The sequence below is a fragment of the Elgaria multicarinata genome, chromosome 3 (genome assembly GCF_023053635.1).
Source record: "Elgaria multicarinata webbii isolate HBS135686 ecotype San Diego chromosome 3, rElgMul1.1.pri, whole genome shotgun sequence".
NCBI lineage: Eukaryota > Metazoa > Chordata > Lepidosauria > Squamata > Anguidae > Elgaria > Elgaria multicarinata.
Window position 1 is genome coordinate 57699010 of NC_086173.1, and position 24083 is coordinate 57723092.

Here is a 24083-nt window from a genome sequence, read left to right on the forward strand (position 1 = left end):
TTCTCTCTGGTTTAATAGCCATGTAGCCCAGATCGGCAGCTTCCTTTTCTGTAAAAGCTTTTATCAGTGGTTTAAATTGAGGAGTGCACCCCCTAGTGGTTTGCTCTTAAAATGTTATCTCTGAATGTTATCTCTTTAAATGCCCATGTGAGCACGCGAGGGGAGGGGAAGCGGGGAGAACAGACCCGTGTAAAAAAGTAGGCTAACGAACGACAAATACCAGAAGCCATCAGGGAAGCCTCGGAAGACCCCCGAGACAGGCCTAGCAACCCCATTTTATAGCAATAGATGACATGTTATTAATTTACTTTTAGTATAATTAAGGCTTTTTGCCATTTTGCAAAACGATGAGCTGACCGGCTTCCCTACCAGCTACTAAACGGGCCCTCTCTACCCCGCCCAGCCCGTTCTGCTTGCATTTTGCTGCAAAGCAAAACGTCAGCTTGCATTTTGCTGCAAAGAGGACACCGACCTATTGCACTATTTGGAGGCCGAAAGAGGGAATCCTGTAAGAGCAGCAACTACTACAACAACATTTCAGCGCCATGGAAAAACTGCTAAAAGCCGAACTGAAAACCACCGTTTTGAAGGCATTTGGGAGATCGGGAGGAGGGTGCATAAGCCAAGGGCAGAGCTATGAAACTGACCACGGCCGAGTGTTTGTTAAAATCAACAGCAAGCCTCAGGTGACCGACGACAGCTCTCTAGTTACTAATATGGCTGCATTTGGGAAGGGGGATGGGTGGGATTACAGATGCTGAAATCATTGCAGGATTTTTCTCGTCCTTGCCAACGGCTCTCATGTGGTGTGCGAGGGTGAGTTCCGCAGGAGAGGTGCACAGCAGAATCGGCGACCGCTCTTCTTAAAATCCTTCTCTGGCAGTTTTGTGAAATCTATAGAGATATCGCTGTGCAGTGATTCTAAAATGATGGTGTTGATGAATTCAATTTATGAGTCGTTCTATAGCAGAAGCTCTCAGTAAACCGCCCAGAGAGCTTCGGCTGTTGGGAGGTATAAAAATGCAATAAATAAATAAAATCAATAATAAAAGTCACAAGAAAAAGATTAAGGGTTTGGAATAAGAATCTAATTAGGTCATCTCCTTCCCCAAGGGTCAGAGAACTTGAAATCTTACAGTATGCAGTCATCAAACCAAAATATATAAACATTGGATTACATGTTATAATCTAATTGTGTTTGATATTCACCTTCTGGTTTTCCCCACCCAGTTAGGTATTCTGATATCTCCCCATAAATTTTATATGAATAAATGGGCAGACCCACTCAAGAGAGTGTTCATGCCAACATCAAGCTGATTGCCAATGTGCTAAAATTAATTTAAATGCTAGCAAATGTTTTCTAATGTTTCTAATTTTCTAATATACTCAAAACAAATTGTCCTTGCCACTATTAGCAGCCCCTATTGACTCACGCTACAAGGCTCCTGCTACCCATTGGTGGATTTTAATCCAGTGTTTTGGGCACATATACATATGTAGTTATGAGCTCTTAGGATAGGACAGGTTATAAATCTAAACAAATTATATGCCTGTCTTAGCGATTTCCACTGAAATCTTAATACATTTTGCTATATTTACATTTTAAGGAATTAATAAATTTCTACAAAGGAAAAACGAACAAAACATTGCTCTCCTACAGCATCCAAATGTGCAGCCAAAGGAATGTTTTCATTCAATTCTATTCTTCTTTCTCATCAGGCTAGGACAATGTTTGAGGGTGAAATGGCAAGTTTAAGAGCTATTCAGGACACCAACACTATCCGGGTTCCACTGCCAATTAAAGTGATGGATCTCCCTGGAGGTGGAGCAGCATTTGCCATGGAGTACTTAAAAATGAAGAGTCTCAGCAAGTATGTTTGAGGGCCTCATGGCTGTACTTGTTAGAACAGGGTTGGGGAACTTCTTTCAGCCTGAGAGCAGAATTCAATTTTGGAGAAACTCTTGGGGCCCACATTCCAATGGTGGGCAGTCACACAATTACAGCCCTTAGTTCCAGTAACTAAGCCTTATGAGAGAGGCATTTTAACCTCTTAGAATGTGGTGGGGTGAAGTGGGGGAGTTGCACAAAAGCCAGGAATTGGTGACTGGCAATTGTGGGGAAGGGGCCAGGGCAAAGGAGCATGGTTATCTGGGAAACCCTAGAGGGCCAAATTGAACCCCAAGCTAGGTTTGAGCCCTGTGCCTGAGGTTCCCCACCCCCAGCATTGGAAGGTTGATTCTCTGGATTTCCTCCTCTGTTCTGTTGCCTCTCAGACGTAGTTTTGAAAAGGGTCGATTTTATCATCTTGAAATAACATCTGCTTGGAAGTAATACGTTATAGAGAATTAACAAGCTCACATCCACATCACATTATGGGATGACTTCAGTGAAGTTATGCCAGGAGGGAATTTCTCTCGTTACTTATTTCAACAACACGTACTCTGCATCTTGACAATTATATGTATCTGTCAGAGGTCTGAGAATGTCCATACTATTTTGTATGGAACGTTTGGGCTTGATAGGCCTTGTGCAGCTTTTCCTGGGCCAAATGCTAACATTCAGACTTCACAAGGTTCTTAACATCTATAAAAATCTTAACAGTTTGATCTGGGTTTTGCCATTTGGTCTCCACTGAAGTGTGGACGCACAACTGTTTAGCGCCAGTAATGCAAAGCTATGTAAGGGATTTTTTAACTCACTAGATTGCACTATTGCTTTGACAACCTAGCTCAAAACTAGAAATGGTGGCTGTAGTGGCCTGGAAAAAAAGAAAGAAACCTGTTTTATACGAGGCAGGGGTGGGCAACATGCAGCCCCAAGGCTGAATCTCAGAAGTCCTCAGTTCAGACTTCTGGTAAGAGTAATCTGTCCCACCCCTGGAAGCCCATTGCATGGGGAGGAAGACGGGGCAGGGGGGAGAGGTGATGTCAGAAAGAAAAGGGGGTGCTTAGAAACAGACACTATTCAAGAGTGGGGAACAGGGCTGGGCTGAGTACCTCCATCCCACAATGCCCCGTGAATCATGTAGCCACTCTCCCAGGTATCTGTGTATGGTGCAAATGTTTGCGGGGGGGGTGCATGTTGAGGAAACCTCTGTTAATAATGCCTGAATATGACTAGAAAGAGAAAGGAAAGGGGGTGGCAGAAAGAGAGAGAAAAGGGAGGCCTTGCATTTGGCTCTGGGCCTGTTGACCTCCAGCATGTACCTCCCAACCCAAGAGAATGTGTTGAGGACTGTATTCAATGGGTTAAAAAGGGTTAGCCCAGTCCTGTAATAAGGTTTTGTATCTTCCTCCACTGTAGTTTCTTTCAATTATACTGAACCTGTAATTTCCCCTGAATTCCTCCCTTTTCCTTTAGGGTTCAGTGGGCAATTAGCCTGGGCTATATCCAAATGTTGTTTGCCTTTTTTTGCTGTATTTTTTTGCTGGATCAAGGGTGCTAAACTGGTGCATTGGAGCACCTCCTTAAAAAGTTTGGGCATGCCCTTAATGAAGATGAGTTAGCCCTAAGAATGCCATGCACAGACACCACAAGTCTTATTGTTAAGAGAATGTGGAGGACCCCTAAGGATCTCACAATAATCCAATTAATCCTATTTTCAGTGGGCTGACTTTCATTATTTCCCTCCCTTCTTCAATCAAAGTTGCTGTTTAACTCCAGATGGATAGTTACAATGGGCAGTGTCCAATGCAACACTACTGACTATGTAAATTAGATTGCTCTAGCATAAATTACATCTGGCACAACAGCACTTGCTGCTGTGACAGGTTTCCCTGAAAAAAATATTGTGTCAGCAAGTGCTGTTGGTGTTGTGCTAAAGGTAGTTTACAGTACCACGGTGGTAGGCTCAGTTCAGACAACACATTTCTCAATGGTGACTTTAGAACTCTACGGTGGAGTTTTTACACCACTGTTGAGAAATGTGTTGTCTGGCGGGAAAACTCCACCCTATGGTGGAGTATTTTTTGGAAAACACTCCACACAGAATATCCACACTGTGCAGAGGAGAGTTTCTGCACAACTGTGGTGTTGTGTGGAGGGCTACGTGGAGTTTTCTGTTGCATTGCGTTGACTTTTCCTGCTGGCTATAGAGTTCCCTGGCAAGAATGTGAAAGGAGTGAGTGCTGCTCTAGGTGAGCCACTGGGATCGTTGTTTTGCAGCGATGGCTGATGATACCATTGGGAGGACTGGGGGAGGAGAGAGGGTGAAGGAACTGTGAATCAAATGTCATGATGGATTTTACTCAATTCCACTGTAGCCCACAGTCACACAACGGTAGAGTTAGAACATGTTGTGTGGGGAGTACCTCCTAAAAACTCAACCGTTGAGTGGAGTTTTCACACTGTGTTGATGAATGTGTTGTCTGAACTGAGCCATAGTGTAACATTGGACATTACCCAACGTATTGCAATCTTTTTATTGGTTTAACACAGCGTTGTCTAACCTGGCACCCTCCAGATGTATTGGCAAATGGTCATGCTGCTTGGGGATGATGGTAGTTGCAGTCCAACACATCTGGAAGGTGCCATGTTGGAGAAGTCTGGCTCAACACATCTCTAGGTTCAAAAGTCTTCCTTTGAATCTGGGTTGGCCTATGATCTCACCACACATTGAACTGGTCTGAATATATGGACGTGTAGCTTGTGTGGAATGACTATATGAACCCACACTCTGTTTCTATATAAAGAGCTCTGTGATGTTCAGACATGTATAGTGTATATTACAGGAAATGTCTGAAAATTGAGAATGTTGACAGTTACTGGTTATTCGAAAGATTTTAGAGAACCCAGCAGGAAATGTCAGAATTTTTAGTCATAAGGTTTTTTTTGGAAAAGGAGATAGCATTTGGACTTTTCCTGTAGGCCTCTTCAAATATTAAATTTTCTTTCCCATTGTCTTCTATAGTGTGTGTTAATGTGAAATCTTTGTTTCACATATAACATCAAGCTGATGCTTTTAGAATGGTTTTGAAATCCATAACATTGGGGTTTGTTTCCTTTGATCTTCTAGATACTCTGCAAAACTTGGAGAGCAAGTAGCAGATCTTCATCTTTACAACCATAAACTTGGGGAAAAATTAAAGAAAGAAGAGAACACAGTTGGTATGGTAGAGTCTAGATTCCACGCTCTAGCATAGCTATATAATTACTCCTACACTGATGATCTCAATCCAGAGAAAGTTAGTTGTATAAAAGGCCCACTTAAATTTATAGAACTTAAGCATAATTTTCTCTGGATGAAGGCTGAGATGTTTATTAGATACCACTGCGTTAAAAAGTATTACAATTGTATACATGTATACATAACTATTATTGTTTCTTTTGTTATATTGGCATTTTTATTTCTCAATCACTGCACAGCAATATTTTGTATAAAGAATTCTTCTTTATAATACTTTAGGTTTGTCTATTCCTTCTCTACCATTTTGCGAAGTCATAAATGAATATTGTAACTGATAATGCTGCAAATATAGCTATTTACAGCACAATTCCATATTTGTGTACTCAGACATAACCTCCGCTGAGTCCAATGTGACTTACTCTCAGGAATGTGTGTATAGGATTACTGCTATGGTATCTAAGGCTGCAATCCTGTTCCCACTTAGGGTGCAATCCTGTTGTTTATGCCCTTGATGCTCATAAGCCTGTAAACTCGGAGGCTTACGAGCATCCTGTGTGGAACGGGAGGAATGGTGGCGGTGATCTTAGCCTCTCCACTCCTCCCACTCTGTGTTTTTGCTAGACGGACTTTTTTGCCTGTCTAGCTGGGGCACTTTGAAGAGGGAGGGAAGGAGGCTGGAGAGGCCTTGGGGGTTATCCTGTCCTCTCCCCTTCCTGCCCGCTGCCTCTCCAGGCCCTTCCCTCCCCTTTTCCACCAGAATACCCCTTTGATCCCCTCTTGGAGAGGCAGCTGGTGTGGCTCTTTTTGCACAAACTGCAAAGGGGAGTAAGAGGGGAGGGGCAGAATCCCTCCTCCAGGGTTGGAGCGCTGTCTCTGAACTTGGAACTGGGAATCTGAAATATCCTACCCCCCCCCCCCCCCGCTGTCTAGGGGCCACAGGATTGCTCTCTTAGGGTATAGCCTGGCTGGGGAATGCTGGGAGTTGTAGGACTTTTTTCTGTCTAAACATCATAGGATTTCACCCTTACAGAATTAAGCTCCGTAAAACCAATAATCCCTTACTTATGAGATGTGACTAAGCTTGTGATGTAAATTGAGGAAATGTTCTTTGTCTTTGCACTATGCATCCTTAATTTGACTTTTATTTTGTTTGATAGGGAAAGGAGCAGGCCAGACTGACTCTCACTATGTGGATAAGTTTGGATTCCATACTGTTACTTGCTGTGGCTATATAGCTCAGGTAGGCTCCAAATTTGCATAAAATATTTATGACATCAGATGAGGAGATGATTAATGGATTTTGATTTATAAGTAGTTTGCAGTTTATTATGTTTAATTCTGTTGTTTTATTTTCCACTTTCCATCTTTGAGGACTTTTGCTTTCTTTTCAAAGGTAATTGCCAGGAGTTGCTCCTCATTAATCAGAGAGGCTTATCTTTCCCCCCTCAAATCTGTCCTCTGTACTGAAGAAGATATGAGATCAAAAACACGAATCACTTAGTATTCTGGTCACACTAATGAAGGTTCATTCTGTCCAGCATAAAAGGTGGATCATTAAAATGGTTGCTGTTTTATGTCAAGTATTAATATTTGCTGTAATAGAAACAGAGTACATTTATTAAGTAACTTTGATAAGTAATTGAGGTATCCAGTGGAAAATGTTTGTATTAAATTAGAAGCGGACATTTGCTAGGTATAATGTGGAAAAATCAGTTTTAATCATTACAAACAGCCAATGTTTTGTGTATCATGTTCTGCATATAATATCTAAAGGGCAAACTTATTTCTAGCGACGAAGAATTGGATCCAGATCCTTGGTTTTGCCAGCAGAATGTCATGCTTGTGGAATGGAACTTCTGCATCCTCTCCTCCCTCTGTAGCTCTCCATATGCCCTCCAAATCTGCTCCAGTGGATTGTGTTTCCAGAGCAGATTTGGAGGTCATACAGGGGGCTACATGGGAGGGCAGAGGACATGGAGGTCCTGCTCTGCAAGCAATGTCCTTCTGCTGGCAGCACAAGGATCTAGATCCATCCCAAAATTGGCAGTGCACAAATTGATTGAGGCTGGGTGTTGTTTTGCTTTGGTTTATTGTGGCCGTGAAAATTTTACCCAAACCGATTGAAAATAGTAGATATCAGTTAAAGTGTTCAAAGGCTGTAACTTTTATGTTCTATAGCATTGCTATCTTGATATTTGTTTATTTTGCAGGTGAATGAATGGCAAAGTGACTGGCCCACTTTCTTTATACGACACCGGCTGCAAGCCCAAATGGACTTGATTGAGAGAGATTTTGGAGACAGAGAAGCAAGAGAGTTGTGGTCCCAGCTAAAGGTAAGGGGAAGATGCTAGAATGCCACATCGAGAGAACAGGGAAGATCAATGTAACAGCCTAAGATCAAAGTGTGTTTCCATTTCTGCCTCTCCACCTCACTCTGACAGAAGTTTTACTAAAGGCGTGAGGTCTCTTTCCTACACAGTCCTCTTCTCTGGCTAGGGACAGATCTATACTAGTTTGTCCACTGCTCTCCTTCATAGATGGTGTCCTTCAGTTCCCTTTCTGTGATCATCTCAGGAGTTTTTTGAGGTTATCTTTGATATCAGTCATATTTACTCTTGGACCATCTTTCAAGAGCCGTGCAAGATGAGGATATAAGCCAGGGCTAAGCCCAGTTTCCTGGAGGAGATGAACCCAAACTTTGTCTGACCTAAACAAAGGTCATTGTGATGTCAATAATCTTGTGATGTAAATACAGCAAGATAACAAGATCACCCCAGAAAGCGTCTTGGCCCTAGGCAATGGAAATAGGAATTTGTCTACCCTTAACTCCATTGTCTAGTCATTCTGCTGTATTCATAATTTAGAACTGCATTTCACACAAGACTGTACTAACTTCTACAGCATTTGCATGATTCAAACAGTCCTGCCTTCAAATTGTTATCCCAGGGATTGAATTCTATGTGCATATACAAGCTCCACAAAACATCTCATCCACTGGCTAGCCCAGTATTTCATTTGGAGATGGGTTTAGTTCAATGATGGAGCACATGCTTTGCATACCTGGTTGAGTCTCTGGCATCTTCAGTTGGGGTTAGGAAAGAATCCTGCCTGAAATCCTGGGGAGCCACTGCCAATCAGTGTTGAGAATACTGTGGTAGATGGAGCAATGGTCTGATTCAGGATCAGGCAATTTTAATGAAGAATAAGTAAGGTCTGCCTTTGTTTAAAAACATTTCTAGCTCACCTCATTCTAAATGTTCAGAGTGGGTAACAAAATAATAATAATATGATGAGCGGAACTCCACTCAGGTAACAGCTTTTTGGCTCCTCTCCTCCCACAGCAAAATATATAAAATTTAAAAATTAGATTACAACAAATAAAAATGTGACATTCAGAATTTTACATGTCTTTTGCTTTATAGGTTTTAAGGCCTTGTCATTTTCTCATTGAACGATGTTCTGCTACTTTTCTTGGGGCAGTTTTTAAGGTTTTTGCTTATGCTTTTTACAGCCAAAGATTCCTGAGATGTTTTGTGACCTGGATATCATTCCTGCACTCATTCATGGGGATCTGTGGGCAGGAAATGTAGCTGAGGATGACTCTGGCCCAATTCTCTTTGACCCTGCTTGTTTCTACGGCCATTCAGAATTTGAACTTGCAATTGCTATGATGTTTGGTGGCTTTAGCAGCGCTTTCTTTTCTGCTTACCACAGCAAAATCCCTAGGGCTCCAGGCTTTGAAAAGCGCAACAATCTTTATCAGTTATTTAATTATATTAACCACTGGAACCATTTTGGGACAGGATATCGGGGATCTACTCTTAATGTAATGCGAAAACTTTTAAAGTAATCCACAAACACAGTAATCCTGAATAAGTGATTTCTCCCTTTTGATGTCAGAACAACATCAAATACATTTCAAAGGTGATGGGTAGCTACCTGGAAGTTACAAAAGGCAAGGGTTGAAGTGGCATTTGTTCACATTTGATTCCTCACAAAATGCTTGCAGTGGTTTTGTAATTTTTGCATCCTGCAATTGTTAACCAGCTTATTAATAACCACTTTGATAAGATAGGGAAACAGTGTACCGTTTGTTATCCCAGGGATTGAATTCTATGTGCATATACAAGCTCCATAAAACATCTCATCCACTGGATAGCCCAGTATTTCATTTGGAGATGGGTTTAGTTCAGTGATGAAGCACATGCTTTGCATGCCTGGTTGAGTCCCTGGCATCTTCAGTTGGGGCTAGGTAAGAACCCTGCCTGAAATCCTGGGGAGCCGCTGCCAATCAGTGTTGACAATACTGTGGTAGATGGAGCAATGGTCTGATTCAGGATCAGGCAACTTCCTATGTTCCATTGTGGTTGGTTCTATAGATAGCAATCCTGTCTCCCTTTATTGGAAGCCACTCTTTAACCTGCACTGTCCTGGTGCTTTGACAGTTCCAGAATAGTGTAAATTCCCAAAAAATTGCTGCAGATATGGAGCATGAAAACTTGAGAGCCTATTCAAACATGTGTAATGGCTTGTGTGCCTGTAATAACTCCACCCCCGGCCCCTTCCACAAATGCAGTAGCTCCTTGCATTGCATCATAAACTGCTTTCGAAACTATCCTAGAGTTCAAAAGCAAAACTGACATTAGGGCCACCCACCCTGATGCAAGGAAGCCCTTCTTTTACACAGATGGCTTAGTAGTTACAATCCTATGCACACTTACCTGGGAGCACACTTACAGATGAGAGTGGGAGTAAAAATACATAGGATTGTTTTGTGAATATGAATTATTATAAAACTAATTTTTATAGGCAACGTAAAGCTACAGTTGTTGGACTCTTGTATTATAAACAAAGTTTCATCCTGTTTATGTGTAGTAGGGTGACCATATTTTGGAAACCAAAAAGGAAGACAACATGGCCGCCCCCAAGGGGGCGTTCCCACCAACATGCCCAGCCCCAAAGGGGGCATTCCCACCTAAACTTGGCCTTGGTCACATGTCCGATTTCACAGCACATAATTAAGACAACCTGTTCTACATAACATCTTAATGTTAAAATCACTGGAATAAAGAACAAGTGAGACATTCAGTGTATCTGAAATTAACTTCACTCATTCCTACTTTTGTAGCTTTTGCTGCACTTTGAAGCTTTTGCTATACTCTGTGTGATACAGTCTCTCCTTCCCTCTAATATTTTTTCTGACTGGATGACCATAGTCTAACCTTTCCTAGCATTTAACACACTTTTCACATCATCTTTTCCATATCCACATTCACACATTCAGCATACAGCTACCAAGGAACAAATGAAGCACTTGACAAGTACAGAAAAATCTAGTACAACAAACAAGCAACCAAGCATTCAGTTTACCTAATAGCAGGTAAACTACTATTACCTTGCAAACATTAGCCATGGAACAAAATGGGCTAAAGGCTAGCACCTCTTAGCTTGTTTCATTTATATAATTTATATACTGGCTATGGGGCGGTATATAAATGTAATAAATAAAATAAATATAAATAAACCAGACATAATAGTAAAAAATAACCAAGAAAAACACACCTACTTCATTGACATAGAAATACCTACTGACAAAAAGGTTGCAGAAAAGATAGAGGACAAGAGACAAAAATATACACCACTGGCTATGGAAGTTAAAGAACTATGACAACAGGAAAAAGTTACAATTATTCCATTAGTCACATCAGTCACCAGCATCACATCATTATTATTTACAGAATTAGGCCGACCAAAATACATCCACGCCAACATCCAGAAAACAGTCATACTTAAAACATGTTCAATAGCCAGGAAATTTCTGAATCAGTAAAAGACAGCATGACTTGGCAAAGCCCATTATGTTCATCTAGAAAAACCACCACGAGCAAGAAAAGAGACATAAATAATGATGCTGATAATAATAATGGCAATCCTGTTAATTTTTTTAAAGGTTTTTTTTTTAAGAAGGATGAACAATTATCGGCACTTTTTACAAAATATACGTCATGCCAATTGTATCAAACAAATTGGAGAGGAAGGTCTATGGGTCAAAATGCATTATTTAATAGGAATATAACCTCCAAATTATCCCCCACAACTCACACACAGAAAAAATGCCCAGAGAGCTTCAGCTATGGGGCAAATAAATAAATTAAATAAATAAAACTACAGCCCTCCCCCCCCCACACACACACTCTGCAAACATGCACATGCATCCATTCATAGTTAAACAACCAGGCATTCCATTCAGACATCATCACATCAATACAGTCACACACTGCCAGCACACAAACACACACACACTCAGGATCACCCACTCCAAAACACTCACACATGCATCCATTCACTCAAACAACCCGGCGCTCACCTATGCTCATTACTGAGCACTCATGGATTTTCATGGGCCCCTCTCATGACGTCAACTGCCTCCCTCGTGCCTCCTGCCCCTTTTAGCCTTTTTCACACGACAAAAAAATCCCTGGTAAGTCCATTTTTTAAAAAAGACGGAAGCTGCCACTATCTCCTGCTGTGTGCATGAGACACGTGCACTTTTTACTTCCTCTTTCCTCTCTCTGAGAGAAAGACTGAGTTTGGATGACACGATAATCAACGGGTGGGGTGGAGGGAGGCACCAGTCGGTTGAGTTGATTATTGTGTTGTGGAGAGGGACACACACAATGCACAGTACATTATTTTTTGAATTAAACAATGCAGAAAAACAGGCTGCTCTGTTGTTTATCTATTAATCAATAGATTAAAATGTTGTGTGGAGGGCTCTCTCCCTCTGTCAGGTGCATTAATCCATTGGCCATAGAGTTCGGTGGGAGTGGCCGAAAAAACCCTGGCTGCTCCTGTACAGCCGGCAGAACTTGCAATGGCTGATGGGATGTGCCCAGGAGGATTGAGGGAGGAGCACCAACAGCCCAGAAGGATGCTGGGACTCTAAGCCTTGCGACGGGGAGGGGCAACATGTCGTGCGAGGAGTACAGGAAAATTAATGCACTGTGAGTGTGTTATTACCTGAACTCAGCCAAAGAAGAAGCATTGAGCAAGCATGATTTTCCCCATCTGATGGAGCTCCCTTGCCAACATTCTGAGGATGTAGCCCCAAAAAAGGTGAAATTAAAACTTTTAGATTATGGTGGTACTCCCATAACAATAAAAAGCCATATGGCCCACTCACTTTCTCTATTGCTTCGAAACCAGGTAACCAATCTATAGCCCATTTCTAAGACTTGTTGCAGCAACACGGAAGGGCTTGGAATGGCAGTCTACCATCAATTACACAAACACAGCATCACAGTATAAAACATTATTATGCCAATGCTGCAACAACATTATATTGGCATGGCAGGCAGATATACCAGAGCTCATTAGAAAAATGTAATGATAAATACAAATAATTTATTAATAATAAAGTAATTATTGGATTTGGTTGTTTGGCATGTTTTACCTATGATGTGAGCTTTTCATGCATGACCTGTAGCCTATACAGTTTTAAAGCATTTTTAATTTGAAAGAGTTAATATGAAAACCACTCACTCATTCCACTATCAGTTTACCATCACGTTGTTATCCCCATTGTGAATTAAATGAAATGTTGGAGTAATCCTCATTGATGATAGGAAGTAGATATTATTTACAACACTTTACCAAATAATTCAGGGCTTAATAAATTCACTTTAATGATACAGAGATTGAATGAAAATTGTTGTGTTACACTTACTTTGTATATAATATGGAATCCAAATAAAATGTTGACATTGTTCACACAATTTGGAATTATTATTCCCTCTAGCAGTAAATCCTGGTGTTTGAGTAACTATCAGTTTGGAAGTGAAATGGGGCCGCCTCAAAATAAGGCAGCAGTTACTACATATTTGAGAGACTCCCTAGGTACGCTGAAATATTTCAGTGCATAAATTAGAAAAGGGATTTTTTTTAAAAAAAAAATACAAAATGGTCTCACAAGGATCTATAATTTCCTGGGGCTGTGTAATGTTGAGGTATGGAAGAAATCTGGAGGCAGGAGTGGGGAGAGACGAGGGAATTAGCATGCCTAAGCCCCCAGCTGTTACACAATGGCATTTTTTTTTAACAAGCCTAATTGTTCAGTGGTGCGTGGGTGGGCAAGGAGGAGTCTGTGGGCCAGGTAGGGAAGTCCCATTGGCCATATCTGGCCTGCAGGACAGAGGTTCCCCATCTTGTTCCAATAGCTTATAGTATAAGGTAAGTATGAAGTGTAAGGGGGGATTAGGGTTGGGAGCTGCATGTCAAGTTAAGTACTCCCCTCCCTACACTATACAAGGATGTTTAAGGGTGAAGGAGAGGGAAAAGGATGGTTTTCCCCTTTCCCAATCTCCATATCGACCCCCACCTGTTCCTTCATTATATTGCTATAAGATGCTGAGGTTTGGTGTTCTGCATCTCCCACAGTTCAGCCTTCTGAGATGACCCTGGGATTTCTAGTATTGAGATGTGAAAAACCTCTCCCTATCCACTCTCCAAACCACACATAATTATGTACACCTCTTTCATGTCTCCCAATACTTGCCTTTCCCCCCTAAACAATCTCTGAAATTGTAATCTTTCCTCACAGGAGTGTTGCTCCCCCTCTGCCCCTTTTTTGCATCTTTTCAATCTCTACAATATCCTTTTTTAGGTGCGTTGATCGGAACTGTACACAGTATTCCTAGTGTGATCACACCAGAAGTTTGTATGAAGCCAGTATGATATTGGTAGTTTTATTTTCAACCCCCCCCCCCCCCATTTGTGCCCAACATGGCACTTGACTTGTTCACAGCACTTGCACACAGGATCGAAATTTTATCAAGCTATCCAGGGTAACCCTAACCTTAATCAATGACCGCTAGCTCAGATCTTATCAGCGTATATGTGAAGTAGGGATTTTTTTTTTGCCTCAACGTGGGTCGCTTTACCCTGCTCGCTGCAGACAAAACCCGTGAGAATTCTTCAGGTGAAGGCGAGATTAGCGATCCATTAAAGTTAAGTGTTAAAGTGCTATGCATATTTACACAGAGTATTCCTACAACTCCCAGCATCCCCCAGTCAGCGATGCTGAATGGAGCATGCTGGGAATTGTAGGACTTCTGTCCCTTGCATAGAATTCCGCCCAAAATGTATTAAGTCTTTAAGGAGCTACAAGGCTCGTTATTGTTTTAGTTACAACGGACTATCGGCTACTCTCTGGAAACCTTTCCCTAGAGAATAGACGCCTTTAGAGCAGGTGAAATAGCTTCTTCGCTGCTTGTTCGTGATGAAGAAAATGTTGAAAAATGTGCTCTCCTCCAACGCTTGCGATATGCTTCCTTCCTCGGAGTAAGACACCTCAATCCCCTCCCTGCAACATCTGAGAAAAAACAATCTTCCGTTATAGTAGTCCCAGCGGCTGCCTGCTCCTGTCTTTTCTTCCTTCTAGTGGGCCTTACCACACTCCCCTCCCCTTTATCCCTCCGCCGGGCTCCGCCCCTTTCCGACGCGGAGCCCCGACGCCTCGAGCCTTTCTGTCCCACTCGAGGAGCCGTACTGAGGAGGCCTGTCTCTAAGTAGGCGCCAACAAACGTCGTTTTTTAAGGTAGTGTGAAGCTTTATTGGGCCTCTGTGGAGAAGAGGCGGTGGGGGTCTTGGGTGGGTGCTTGGGAGGTGGAGGGCAGCGTTTGGTCACGGGGGAGGGTTTGCAAGCAGCCAATTTTCTCCGAAATGGGGCAGGAGGTGGCCCAGGGCGCGGGTGTCCTGTGAGAATTCATCTAGAGGAAGGAGGTGGGGATGCCTGGCAGCATCTCCTCCGGAGGGAGTTCGCTCCATCACTCTAAATTTGTTAAAACCAGCTTCACTCAAAACCTGTACTTCAGTGCCTGTATTTTATGGCCATGCCAAGGCGTGGCATTAAATAAAGACTTGATAGGGAGGCTGTGTTTGAGCCTGTTCATGGGTAATGAATGCTGAATATTCCCTCAGTACTGAATAACGGCAACCAGCCCTTGATTACGTCTGGGGTGAGAGGGAAGACTTCCAGGGCAAGGGGTGTAATTTCCGTCAGGTCTGAACACAGATGTATTGTAAGTAGCCCAAGACAGTCCTATTGCTATACATTTTTGCATATATATTTTTTTGGTCTGGAAAAGGACAGTAATTTCCCAAGAAATTCTAATGACACACATTCTGTAATTATATTGTCTCAGGACTTATTTATATATTTCAAAATTTGAGTGAGCATGCAGTATCTCATGACAAAGATCTAGACCTCTAGCTATGGGGGAAACCTTTCCTTTAGGAAACTGCTGGGATGAGACAGGGTTCTAGCAAACACATCTGGAACATGAGGTATAGTAAGAGAAAGAACTTCCTTTTGTACAATGTCAATTATTTTTGTTTAAGAGAATGACCACAGCCCAACAAAGATTTATTTGAAATATATTGGTCCTTACCTGCACTTTGCTTTGGAATGTGACTGTTGTGTTTGAGGAGTGGTAAATTTAATGGTTTCTGCTTCTAAATGCTGGTTTGCTGTGCTTTTGCCAGAAAATAATTTGTCAAGGTCGGAGATGGTTTTAAATGAGATGAACGATGATGGGTCTGAGCAAGAGGGCGACAAATGCCTGGAGTCTGATGTCATTGCCAAGGGAAACATTCTTGAGAGTTTTACAGAGAATCAGGAGACAAAGGACTTGATTAATAATCTGAAATTGGTGCATGAAGTCCTGATATTGCGAGAAACAGCACTTGAAAAATTTAAAGGTAAGAGTGCATCCTTTTAATATATTCAGCTATTTGGGATCTTGTCAAATGTAATTGTTCAGAGTGTGAACTTTGAGCCAAGAAGAATCTGTCTCACTTCTCACTTTATTCAGTAAACCGCCTTGAGACTCAGTATTGGGGAAAAAGGCAACACACTTAATAGAGAGTAAGGCCTATTGGATACAGTGGAACTTACTTCCACATAAAGATGCACAGGAGCATTCTGTAGGCAAGGCAGTGTGTCTCATCCTTGGCCTCCCAGCTAGAATATACAACATGTTTGAAGATACTGAAAATGAATAGTTTCTCAAAATCAAATCTTTGCTGATCTTTTAACTACTGAAATAAATCCTTCTATTTACATTAAACTAGGCTAGTGACTCTCTACAAACGTGTTTGTTATCATTGTCTCATCTTCATCAATATTAGGCATACTATTTGTATTTTGAGGAGTTAGTTCCTCAACTTATTATCAAAATACAGCACCCATTTGAAAAAAAAATTGTTGCAGCTCATCAACAAATTCAAAATCAACCATTCAATAAACATAACAAATTCAATACTGCAATAGAATAATCTAGACTTAATACACAACAAGTGCAAAGCAAGATCAAAATTAGCAACATAAACAAAAAAACAACCCCCTACCCTCATTGCTAGTCCTAGTCTTGCTGCACACCAAAAGGGCCACAGCAGCCTGGCTTAAATACAGTTCAGAGATCTTGGGGCTGGAATTTATCACCACGCTAGATGTTTCACAGATAAATTTAATAAAATGAGGAAACTGGTTGATAATTTGTTATTTTTATTTCATGTGCTTTTTATCTTTTAGTTATAATGGACAAGTATCAGGAACAGCCTCACCTTTTGGACTCCCATTTAGGTAAGGGTTGTTATACTTCCTTGTAATGGGTGGGTGCTTGCGCTCCGTGCCACAGGCCTCCCAGAGCAAATTGCTCACAGTTTGAGACTGAATGGTAGTTTGCTATTGTCCTTTTCTTGCTTAGGAGTTACTTGCCTAGGTGTTGAGGATATCACCCAGCTATGCCTGGCCGTGCCAGCAACCTGCTTCTATCCGCCTTCCTTGTAGGCACAGGTCTACGTACTCTGGTAGTGTTGCTAAGTGGTTAAGCCAATTGAGGAGAAAAGAAACTCTCTTGGATCTTTGTCTGAAATCCAGACCTCCAGTCCAAATTATGAGAGAGTGTTTATTAAAGAGAATATTAAAAGAGACAAGAAGGAAAGCAAAGGATACTGAAAAAGAAAAGTAAACCATAAGATGAAATTTATTATTGTACACTAAACTTTTGAAAGTACTCCCACTTAGGGGGTCACAGGATCTTGAAATGCACATGGCATCCTTGGATGGAAGAGATGATAGAGAAATCGGAGTCAGAGCATGCTTAGATGACAAGGAACCCCAGCGACAAAGGAACAAAGAACTTGATTCCATTTTATTAGGTTTACATAGAAGAAGGAAGGTGAGGGGTCTGCCTAGCTAAATTCACCAATTAGGCACATGGCACCTAGGTAAGAAAATGTATGTTCCCACCTTCTGAGCTGGGACATGAAGCTAGGAGGGTGATAATTAAAAAAGAAATGCTGGCAGACTCAAAAAGTCTTCCTGGTTGTGCATTGGATGCCTGGGAAAGAAGCGCTTATGTCCCATGAAACCATGGAGACTAGTAGCCAGGTCAAGCGTGCTCGTATTTAGGGGAAATGAATGTGAAAGGGAGCTCTACATCCCTTTATGTAAAACTTATATAGAATCTCAGATTTCTAGTCAGCATGTAAGAAACTTTGTTTTGTTTAAGTATCAATGAGATGGTGGTGGGCAGATTGTCCCTGGTCAAGGTGTTTTGGATTCACCTGGCTATGATGCATTGCCCTTTGCCAGGAAATCCATACACATCCAATTTGATGTTATTGATACAGGGGTTCCTTAATGGTGCGAAGTGGAGTAGGAGAGAATTGTACTGCTGCATACCCTGCAGGTTTCCAGAGCTTGCCTTAGAGGCTTTTGTGACGATATAGAGTTCTCCTGGGTAACTTCTAATTTCCAAAAAAGAGAGGAGTGGTTTGAAAACATCTACAGATTTTCACAGGAGATTCTATTTCTCATGAAGATTACCTACAAGGTAAGAAGCAGTGCACGTTCCTCCTGTGATCCTCCATTTTCCCACGTAGGGTTTTGACTGAGACACGGCACCTGTTCCTTATCTTGCAGGTGACCCTACTGTGTTGCACACTAGCTCTATCACCCTTATTCACAATGGTGTGAGGTACAGCATCTGTTCTTACCTTGCTGATACCTGTCCTGAAAAATGAAGGAATTCCTGCCTGGTAAGAACTGATGATGCACTTCACACATGATCTGAGAAGAAGAAGGGTGGTGAGGGCCTGGAAAAATCAAGAGTCAGTTGGCCTGCATGCCACCAATTGACTATCATTTATGTTATATATTAAAAACTTTGGGGCTGAAATAGGACATCAGAATACAGGGAGATTATTTTTGCCTTTACTGGGAGCGTTTGTAATTTCTCTATCCCCTCTGGCCTTACAAAATCTGAGAATTATATTTGACAGAGTTCTTCTCCCACTTTTTATTTTATTACATTCTGTTTAGCTTTTCAAGGTGGCATGCTTGGATTAAAGTGTATTGTAAATACAAAAAGCAAGTGCTCATGCAAATTAGTTGGAAAATGGGATGCATATTTCCCATATGAAGGTGAGTTGGCCATTCAGCACTTCTGTGGAAGTGTGACTCTATGTAAAGGGAAACAAAGGTCCAGGGAGTGACTTACAAAGCTGAATCAAGAAGTGGAGCCAAAACCTCTGAACAGATTTGCAAACTAATCTCCCCCTGTTGCCCTTTGCTTTTGTCTAGAATGGATGTTGAATTCACTACTAGATATTATCCGGGATGAAGCATCTCCTCCTTCTTTAATTCATCTGACATTTCAGTTTCTCTATATCATTTCAAAGGTAAAAATAAATTCTAATATTGTAGAAATATATATATTATGTTATATTATATTATATTCCAGCCTTTCGCTTCAAGGATGTCTGTCCATGTGCTCATCTTTTTGTATGTGGATTGCAAGAGCAACATTTTTATCTGGTTCGCACAGCAGGTCATTCCAGCATGGAGCTATTGTGTCGTGTTGGGTGCCTGTGGTTGCCATTTTTGCATGGTGTCTGTAGGTGCCCAGCACCTAAAGTAACCCATGGTGGACTGTCGTATTGTACGAACCAACTCAAATGACACTGATTTGTAAATGGGAAAACAGAAAAGATGTAAGATGATGAGCAATGTATGAACACTTTGCCATATGCATGCACGTGTTCTATTTGCTTTCATTCAAGCTAATGCTATTAACTATTAGGATGTCATGATTGAGTGATTTGTTAACATCAAGTAGTTGATTGTTTTAAACTATTTGAAGAGATTTTATTAGCTTGGCTTTCTTGTAATGGCAGTATGTTAATAAATAATGGTTCTAGTTCTGACATGGACACAGTCTATATTTTTTGCTAGATGACAAAAACCTGCCTGAGAAAACAGGGTTTTTTTAAGTATCAAAGTGTGAGAGTGCAAATGGTTTTGTATGTCCTGTTCATCATATATTTATAAACTGTCAAGGGCTCTAGGTTTCTCAAAGTTTGGATTATAGCCCCACTGGGGTTTCTGAAGGGGAGAAGTTGAGTGACGTCTCTGATTGTTGGTGTCTATTTACCTTAGACTGGAGGTGAAGTGGGAAGAGGGGGTATTTATTGGAGCTGGGAAGACAGAAATGGTAACAGGGTGGTTGTAAAGCAGCTCAGGGGAGTAACATTTATTGCATCTTTTAAGTTGGGTGCTGAGTGAATGTGCTAGACTATGGGGACTCACTAAGAGCATTCACATGACACTGTAGCCCATCATGGAGCTACGCACTGGGGGTTGTTCTGTGAACAACACACAGTGTGTGGTTTCTGTGCCTGACAGACAATTGGGCTTGCTGCAGCTTTTTTCTCTCCTCCTTCACCCTCCTTCCATTTCAGTCGTGCACCTGGTATCCCAGGGTCCTGCATGGCAGAACCCATCTTGTCTGCTCATCCTGACCCCCTCCCTGATCCAATTGCTACCCCTTTTAGGTCACGGCTTTTTTATATATATACATTATTATTTTTGTCACGCCATTCCACTTTCCCCTCCCACTTGGACTTTTTTATAAAGAGAGGGGATGCTCACTCAGGGTCGGGTAGACTACAGGGAGACCCCCCCCTCGGAGTTGGGTCCACTTCTTAAGTCCTTGCGAAGTTGGATGACATGCCAACCTATCGTGGGTAAAACAACCCATAGTATGAGACATTAGTTGTTGCCATGCCTCATTTCAAAAAAGTAACCCATCCTGCTGGAAGCTGTCTGGATGCAAGCAGCATGCTAATGCATGTGGGTAGTTGGCGTGTCTTGCGAACTCAGTCACTGACTCTGACAGGCTCTAGTTGGCAGATGAAGGAAGGCAGCTGGAAATATTCTTCTCTTCAATAAGGATTTTATTGGATTGCTGAATGTATGGTTCAGTTTTAGCTGTAATTATTAATTTCATTGTATTTTTTACTGAGTGAAAAGTTTCCTGTATTAGTGTTATTGATGGTTCTTATTAGTTGTTCAACTAAGATGTTTTATAATTTTAAAATTTATTATTGTTTTTATATTGTAAATTTATATGTTGTAAACCACTGTTGGAAGATTTTACCCTAAAAGGCAGAATGCAGATATCACAAACAAATAAAATATGATTATATTTCTATAATTGGAAATGAATTATTTAACTGGGCATCTTTATATTTGCTAGGTGCGAGGGTATAAAACATTCCTGCGATTATTTCCTCATGAAGTAGTTGATGTACAACCTGTTCTAGATATGCTTGTAAGTCAGAATCCAAAAGACTATGAGGTGAGTTCCTTGTCTTTCATACTACTGGAAGAAATTATAGCTGCAGACCTGTAAATAAAGAAACCTTGAGCAGATAGATAAGGAGCATATTTGGTTTGAAGGCCACATTGCCAATTTAGCATAAGAAAAGAAAGAGAAGTAGGGAGCAGTAACAAGCACGCACAGTTGGATAAGTATGTATGGGCTGGGGCCATAGTTCAGTAATAGAGCATATGCTTTGCATGCAGAAGGTCCCAGGTTATATTCCTGTCATCACCTAATAAAGTTGAGGAAGATTCTTCCCTGAAACCCCGAGGAGCCACTGCCAGTCAGTGTGGCCAACACTTAGCAAGAGGAAAAAGTGGTCTGACTTATATATTCATAAGTATGCTTTTGCTCATACTGTTTCGAAATACTACACAGGAACATTGTGTTTGCATGCTCATCCTACTTTTTAAAGACACTTGCGTTCTCACAATTCACACTGGGTTCTGAAGGTCAAGAGAGTTGCAGTTTGAAATTAGAAGCAGTTACCTTGGTAAAAAGACCTGGAATTGGCAAAGCCACTTCTGTTGCTATCCATTTATGGACCTTTTCTAAGTAATGAAATTCCTATCTTACGTTTTCATGTATCTTCAGAAACCTTGAAATTATTTGGCAGGGTTCATGGAGTTGGGGCTTAAGCTTGTTGTTGTGGATGAATCAAGTATTCTACTTGAACTTGTTTCTGTTAAATTTATGTTACTGTTGTTTTTACATGGTCAATAAAAACTACTCCTGATAGAACCAAGCTGTCCTAATTTTTTTTCTTATACTTGTAAATAGTTTTGGTATTAATAAGCTGAATGTTGCATATGGAGATGGCTTTCATACATGTATGTTTCAAGCTTTCTGGAAGCAAAACGTATATTATAACTTGTGTTTTATGATCAAAACAGTTTTTTCCCCTATACCTTGTTAGACATGGGAGACTCGTTACATGCTCTTGTTGTGGCTGTCTGTAACATGCCTGATCCCATTCGATTTGGCACGGCTAGATGGAAATATCTCTTCTGTTGAAGGATGCCCTCGAGTGTCAACAATGGATCGCATCCTCACAGTGGCAAAAGTGAGTATTGCTATATAATGGCCCAGTTTGCACGATCACTGCAACCCACTGTAGCTTATTTAAGTCATGATGGGTTGTGGTGCTTGCTGGTGGCTATTTTGAATATTCCACCCGTGGCGGGCAATTGCCATGGTTTGTTGTGTCATCTGAACTCGGGTGGCAGGCATTGTTTGAGGTTAAACAACCCTGAAATAACCCATGGTCTGTTGTAGGGTTATTTGAGGATTGTTTAATTCTCAAACAACCCCTGCCACTTGGGTTTGCCTGCCAGGGAAATATTCAAAATAGCTATCAGCAAGCACCACAACCCACTGTAGCTTAAATAAGCCATAGTGGGCTGTGGTGATCGTGAAAGTGGAATGCATTCTATTCATATTGCCCTTGTAATCATCCTGGGTCATTGTGGGCCACGATTTGCTGTTGGATTTACAGGCTCAGTTTATCTATGAACTTGTGTGTCCTTTGGCAAGTCAATTTTTTTAAAATATGAGTGGTTCATCTGTAAAATAGGAACAATAGTAGCTCCACCTCTCGACTAGTCAGGCCTCCATGGCAGCCATTATATGATTAGCCACATCTTCAGTGGGAGCCATTTTGTGGTGGTTTCTGTTGTATCCTTTTCTTTACCCTTAATAATCTAGCCGTAAAATGTTATACATGTCTTTTCAGAAGCCAGTCCTATTCAGTTCAATGGGATTTATTCTCAGGTGAATGAATATAGGATTGCAGAGTTGTATGAAGCGCTAACAATAATCAGTGTGTCACTATCATTCATGCCTTAGAGGCCAAAGGCAAAATGTGATGTTACTGGAGAACTGTTGATCACTGAAAGCACCAGCAGTCCTATTCTTTTCTCTTTGCTCGTCTAACTCTGAACATAAGAGCCATGCAGGATCAGACCAAAGGTCCATCTAATCCAGCACTCTGTTCACATAGTGGCGGACCAGCTGTTGACTAAGGGAACAGGACATAGTGCAACAGCATCCTCCCACCCATGTTCCCCAGCAACTGGGATACATAGGCTTACTGTCTTTGATACTAGAGGTTGCACTTAGGCATCAGGACTAGTAGATATTGATAGCTTCCTCCTCCAGGAATTGATCCAACCCCCCTTTTAAAGCATTCCAAATTGATGGCTATCACTGTATCTTGTGGTAGTGAATTCCATAGTTTAACTATGCACTGTGTAAAGAAGTACTTTTATCTGTCATGAATCATCTGCCAATCAGCTTGATTGGATGACCCTGGGTTCTAATATTATGGGAGAGGGAGAAAAATGTTTCCGATCTACTTTCTCTACATCATGTATAATTTTGTACACCTCTGTCATGTCTCCCCTTACCCTTCTTTTTTCCAAGCTAAACACACCCAGCTGCTGTAACCTTCCCTCGTAGGGGAGATGCTCCAGCCCCACTCTGAGTTTTCCCACCCCCAACTTCACTTCATTGGCTACCCCCTCTGTATTGTGGGGAATGAGGAAATGTTTAAAATATTTTACACTGCTTTTCCAAACTAGCTCAAATTAGTTTAGAGCAATGGTAGGCAACATTTTGGGCTAGTGGGCACATTTGCCAATTTTAGAAACTGCCCTGGACACCACCACAAAATGGCTGTCATGGGAGGCATAGCTAGTTACACTCAAGTAAACTGACCAAAAGACTGAGTACGGCAGAGGTGGGGTCTGAGCCCTTGCCATCTCTCCTGTATCGCCCCCCCCCCCTCTCACACATACACGTCCCTCCCTTCTCCCTGCAGCCATTTCCTAAGAAACCTCTGAGCTCCATGTATGGTCCAGCGACATTTATGAAAAATGAAGATGGTAGTGGCTGGGTCCCCTCACTTTGCTTTGAAGCGATATCAGCCACTGGTTAGAACGTTAGTTAATTTAAAAAAAAGTGGGAGGGGTAGGATACCGTGGGTGCTAAGAAAGTTGTCCGGAAGCATACTGGTGCCCACAGGCACCACTTTGCCATGGGCATCACATAAAAAACCCTACCAATAGCAGGCTAACTACAAAAAGACCCAAATCAGCCAAATGGCATATTTTCCCCAAACCTTACAAAGATGTAAATTTCCTAATCTCTTAAAAGACAGAGGTTTGAGAGTTTGGGGACTGTGTTCCTAAAGGTTCTGCTTCCAGTTGTTTCTCTACTGATATTCTGTAAAAAT

At 41.5% G+C, this 24083-nt stretch overlaps 3 protein-coding genes across 6 annotated transcripts in view; 2 read left to right on the forward strand and 1 right to left on the reverse strand.

Moving 5' to 3' along the window:
• Positions 1-24083, reverse strand: part of LOC134394729 (protein SCO1 homolog, mitochondrial) — a 470723-nt gene that overhangs the window by 394189 nt on the left and 52451 nt on the right. The window lies entirely within an intron of this gene.
• On the forward strand, positions 411-10105 carry FN3K (fructosamine 3 kinase). Of its 2 annotated transcripts, none has more exons than XM_063123242.1 (6): positions 411-686; positions 1720-1871; positions 5016-5107; positions 6284-6366; positions 7337-7459; positions 8638-10105. In XM_063123242.1, the coding sequence occupies exons 1-6, from the start codon at positions 546-548 to the stop codon at positions 8974-8976; spliced, it is 930 nt and encodes a 309-aa protein (XP_062979312.1). In that variant the 5' UTR covers positions 411-545; the 3' UTR covers positions 8977-10105. The 2 variants fall into 2 exon arrangements, with proteins under 2 accessions (XP_062979312.1, XP_062979313.1); XM_063123243.1 differs by lacking the exon at positions 8638-10105 and adding an exon at positions 7664-7812 and having other exon boundaries at positions 412-686.
• The window catches only part of TBCD (tubulin folding cofactor D), a 166201-nt gene continuing 156749 nt past the window's right edge, over positions 14632-24083 (forward strand). The window contains exons 1-6 of one of the 3 annotated variants that reach the window (XM_063120403.1): positions 14632-14721; positions 15669-15884; positions 16717-16767; positions 18772-18869; positions 20726-20827; positions 21768-21914. In XM_063120403.1, coding sequence (XP_062976473.1) covers positions 15692-15884; positions 16717-16767; positions 18772-18869; positions 20726-20827; positions 21768-21914 — 591 coding nt within the window. In that variant the 5' untranslated portion in view covers positions 14632-14721; positions 15669-15691. Of the gene's footprint in view, positions 14722-15187; positions 15206-15662; positions 15885-16716; positions 16768-18771; positions 18870-20725; positions 20828-21767; positions 21915-24083 lie in introns of those variants that run through there. The other 2 variants (XM_063120405.1, XM_063120404.1) reach the window with 2 other exon arrangements.

Coding starts and splice junctions, on each gene's coding strand:
- FN3K (XM_063123242.1), top strand. CDS start 546: ATGGAAAAACTGCTAAAAGCCGAACTGAAAACCACCGTTTTGAAGGCA. Junction 1,872..5,015: donor AAAATGAAGAGTCTCAGCAA/GTATGTTTGAGG, acceptor TTGATCTTCTAG/ATACTCTGCAAAACTTGGAG. Junction 5,108..6,283: donor GAAAGAAGAGAACACAGTTG/GTATGGTAGAGT, acceptor TTTGTTTGATAG/GGAAAGGAGCAGGCCAGACT.